The 3,828-nt window shown below is 60.5% G+C and overlaps 1 protein-coding gene across 1 annotated transcript in view; it reads right to left on the bottom strand.

Moving 5' to 3' along the window:
• CACNA2D2 (calcium channel, voltage-dependent, alpha 2/delta subunit 2) overlaps positions 1 to 3,828 on the bottom strand; it is a 70,525-nt gene that overhangs the window by 9,036 nt on the left and 57,661 nt on the right. The window contains exons 16-21 of the mRNA XM_010851950.1: positions 3,795 to 3,828; positions 2,497 to 2,571; positions 2,335 to 2,406; positions 2,165 to 2,236; positions 1,988 to 2,049; positions 1,018 to 1,094 (exon numbers count right to left, since the gene is read on the bottom strand). The exon at positions 3,795 to 3,828 is cut by the window's right edge and continues 15 nt beyond it. Coding sequence (XP_010850252.1) covers positions 1,018 to 1,094; positions 1,988 to 2,049; positions 2,165 to 2,236; positions 2,335 to 2,406; positions 2,497 to 2,571; positions 3,795 to 3,828 — 392 coding nt within the window. The remainder of the gene's footprint in view (positions 1 to 1,017; positions 1,095 to 1,987; positions 2,050 to 2,164; positions 2,237 to 2,334; positions 2,407 to 2,496; positions 2,572 to 3,794) is intronic.

Here is a 3,828-nt window from a genome sequence, read left to right as displayed (position 1 = left end):
ATTGTGTCTCATCATCATACCGAAAGGAAACTTCTTGCAAAAAAACGACATGAGAGAGAAAGAGAGAGCGAGAAAACTCAAAGGAGATGAGCCCCAGTCGGCCAGGCAGGTGCGGGGTAGGGGGGCGGGGGGGCTCCCGGTGGGGCCGGAGCCCCAGCCTCCCTCCCAGTGACCTCGGGCGGTGGGCAGGCGGGGCCACAGGCTCCCGGAGGCCTCTGGGGGAGGCCCAGGGTGAGCAGGACATGCAGGGATGAGCCACAGGCAGAGGAGCTGGGAAGAAGGAACGGTGCACGAGGCGGGGTGGGCCGGGGGCAGAGGCCGGGAGGAAGGAGGGAGGAAGGAGCAAAGGAGGGGAAGGGGGAGGAGAGCATGGGAGAGGCTGAACGGGGGAGTGGGGGGGAGGGAATGTGTGGGACCGAAATGGAGGGACTGAGCAGAGGGAGGGAGAGAGAGAAGGTGCGGGTTCAGGGAGGGGAATGGAGGAACGGGAGGAGAGAGGGAGAGGCAAAGGTGGAGTGGAAGGGAGGCGGGAAGGCAATGGAGGAAGAAGGTGGGAGAGGAGGTGAGAGGAAGATAAGGGAGGACGAGTTGGGGGGCAGAGTGGGGGGAGACCCAGGGGGTGGTACCACTGGGGGAGAGAGCTGCACGGGGGAGCTGGGGCGAGCGAGATGAGAGGAGGGTGTGTCTTCCAAGAACTCAGCCCCCAGGGGCGTGTGGGGGGAGGCAGGCTCAGGAGGGAAGACACGGAGGAGGAGAAGGCAAAAACAAAAACCTCAACGGAAACCATGAGAGAATGGTCTGGAACCAAATCTGAGAAAAGGCGAGCATGCAGAGTTCCACAGACTTTCCGATGGCTGGTGCCCCCAACCTGCGGGCACCTGGTGGGGGGGGGGGCGTGGGCAGAGTGGGCAGGAGGGGCCACCCGGCCACAAGCGGCTGGCTGTGCTGCCTGGGGCCGGCCAGAGTGCAGGGGCAGAGGCGAGGGCGCAGGGCGCAGGCAGGGGCCGGGCCACTTACACTTGACCTGTAGGATCTGGTCGCTGAGGTTGGCTTGGAGGTAGAAGGTGCTGTAGGGTGGAAGCACGAGCCCGAGGCTGGGGAGGAGGGGAGGTGGGGAGCAGAGGTCACAGCTGGGAAGGGGAGGCCACACTGCAAGCACCCTCCTCCCCGTGGCCTTGGAGACCACCAGGTACGCCTCTCCCTGGTTTGCTGTGCCACATTCATGGTCTAGGGGCCGGACCCGCCAAGTCCCAGACTCTCCTGGAGGCCTCCGAACTCCCAGTCCCAAGGCAAGTTTCCCCATCCTGTCCCTCACCCCAGTAGCCTCCCCCCATCACATCACCTGGCCAGCTAGCCTCCCCCATCTGGCCAGCAGCACACTCACAAGGGGCAGAACACGGTCAGTGAGCTAGGTTGTGGGGGTGGGGGTGCTGCCACCCCCATGAGAGCGGGGTCCAGAGTCCCCAGAGATGAGGGCTGGCACTGACACAGTGAGGGCAGTCGTGGGCTGGCACTGTAGTGTGAAGGAGGGGACCATGAGGCACACGGAATATAGCCAGCGGGTACTGACTGGGCCTGACCCTCCGGGGGAGCGGCTCTGGGGCTGTGATGGCCGCAGAGGGATGACATCCTGATTCAGACATCCAGGGATACAACCAAAGCCGGGAGGGAGGGGTGTAGAGTGCGGTGGGGTAGCCGGGAGATGTCAGATGCTCTGACCTTTCTCTGCCCTGCGCTCCCAGGAGACACTGCTGGTTCATGAAGGGCCAGCCAGAGACCCTTGGGGACTGAGCACCCAGAGGGTGAGAAGTGAGCAGTCTTGGCTGCTGAAAGCCCCGGTAGGATTGGGGAGAATGGGCACATGGGTAAGGGAGGGAGGAGCAGCAGGGCTCAGGCTCTGGGGCTCTGGGGGTGGGAAGGGAGCCCCAGCAGGGCTCAGGCTCTGGGGCCCCCGGCCCCTCCCTGCCTGCCCAGCCGGCCGGCTCACCTGTAGTTGGTACTCCTTATGGGCACCCAGGTGTAGTTCCGCGTCACCTCGTCTATGTACCTCTGGGAGAAAATGCTGGGTCAGGTACTTGGGGCAGCAGGCAGGGGTGAAGTGGGGGGGTTTGAGGGTGTGACACCCCCACCCCGACCTGCTGTCCCCCTTCCCCCACCTTCTCACCTCGTCCAAGGACTTGACCAGGGTTCTGATCTGTTTGTGGCCCTTGTTGCCATCGATCATGCTCCTGCGGATCTGGAAGGGCATGAGACGTGAAGGGCGGAGCCCCGACCCTTCCCTGCTCCGGGTGCCTCTCCTTCCCCGCCCATCCCTCCTTTCCTTCTTCTCCTTACCTCCTCCTTGTTCTCATCCTCCAGCTCTGCATCCAGGAAGTCCAGGGTCACAGGCTCCCGGAAGTTGGTGGTCTAGGGGAGGCCGGGTAGGAAGTCAGGAGTCCCGCTCTCACAGGGTTCACCCCCCCTACCCCACCCTGCAGGCCACCCTACCTGGCTCACCTGGGGCTTGAGGTTCGGGTGAAGCAATACGCAGCCATTCAGGTCAATGGCAAATACGTAGCCGTTGGCTCCAAGCTGGGGGTGTAGATAGGGAGCTTAGGGCCTGGAGGGCTGGGTAGGGGTTTCCCGGTCTCCAGGCTCTTCCTCATCCTGCCTTCCATGCTGCTGGGGGGTTGCCATCTGCCTGCCTTGGCCAGGGCCCCCACATGCCATGCAGCCCCAAGCCTACCTGTTAAGCCAAGCCCAGCAGGCTGGTGCCCCTCATGCAGCAGCCCTTGCCCACGCTGGCCAGCTCTGTGGGACCTGAATGCGATCTGGCCTGCTCAGCTCCTCCCCCTGGCTCTCATGATCAGTGGGTCCTCTCTACCACCACTGGCCCCACAATGCACTCCCTTGTACTGACCTCCCCTTCCCTCCCCACTGAAGTCTCTTCCTGTTCCCCATCTTGGTAGAACACAGGGGGACAAGTGTACCTTTGGACTACCTGAGGCAGCCCTTCCAGGTGGAAGGGAAAGAAAAGCAGGGCTCTAGACCCGCCCCTTACCTCTCTGAGGCAGTTTTCTCACTGCACATGGAGGCCAGCGACCCGGGGCCTTCACGTGGCTCACCTCTCAGCATGCTGACATGCATCTCCCAACCCTTTCACAACCAAATCCCAAACTCCCTTTGCCATAGGCCCTGGGCCAGCCACCATGATCTAGCCCCTTCCCTGGCTGTGATTCTGTTTTTCACCTTTAAGCCTTTGTCCAGAGAGTTTCCTCTGCCTCCAAGGCTTGCCTTCCCCTCCTTTCTATCTGGGACACTCCTGCCTAGGTGACAGACCAGGGGTTGGCAAACTAGGGCCCAGGGACCACATCTGGCCCACTGTCTGTTACTGTAGTGCTGTGAGCCAAGAATGGTTTTTACATTTTTAAATGACTGAAAACCAGGAATTTGTATTTCATGACATGTAAAAATGATCTGAAATTCAAATTCCAGTATCCACAAACAAAACTATATTGGAACATAGCCATACCCATTTATTTATGTTTTGTCTCTGGTTGTTTTCTCAATACAGCAGCAGAATTGAGTATGAGTATTTAGGTTGGCAGAGCCTAAAATACTCACAATCTGGCCCTTCACAGAAAGTTTGCCCATTCCAGCTCCAGGCCCAAGGTCGTCTCCTCTGGAAGCCTTCCCTGACTGCCTGAACTCAGAGGACCCCACAGAGCTGTGGGATCCTGATCGGCCGCTGCTGAGCCTGGCTTACGTCCACAAGAGAGGGAGAGCAGGGAGATGGAGAGGGGAACTACACTCACTGTGTAGTTGGGAGTCAGCCTCTTGATGTCATTC

The sequence above is a fragment of the Bison bison genome, unplaced genomic scaffold (assembly GCF_000754665.1).
Source record: "Bison bison bison isolate TAMUID 2011002044 unplaced genomic scaffold, Bison_UMD1.0 scf7180017864304, whole genome shotgun sequence".
NCBI lineage: Eukaryota > Metazoa > Chordata > Mammalia > Artiodactyla > Bovidae > Bison > Bison bison.
The sequence above is the reverse complement of the archived record's forward strand: the minus strand, read 5'-3'. Positions and strand labels throughout refer to the sequence as shown.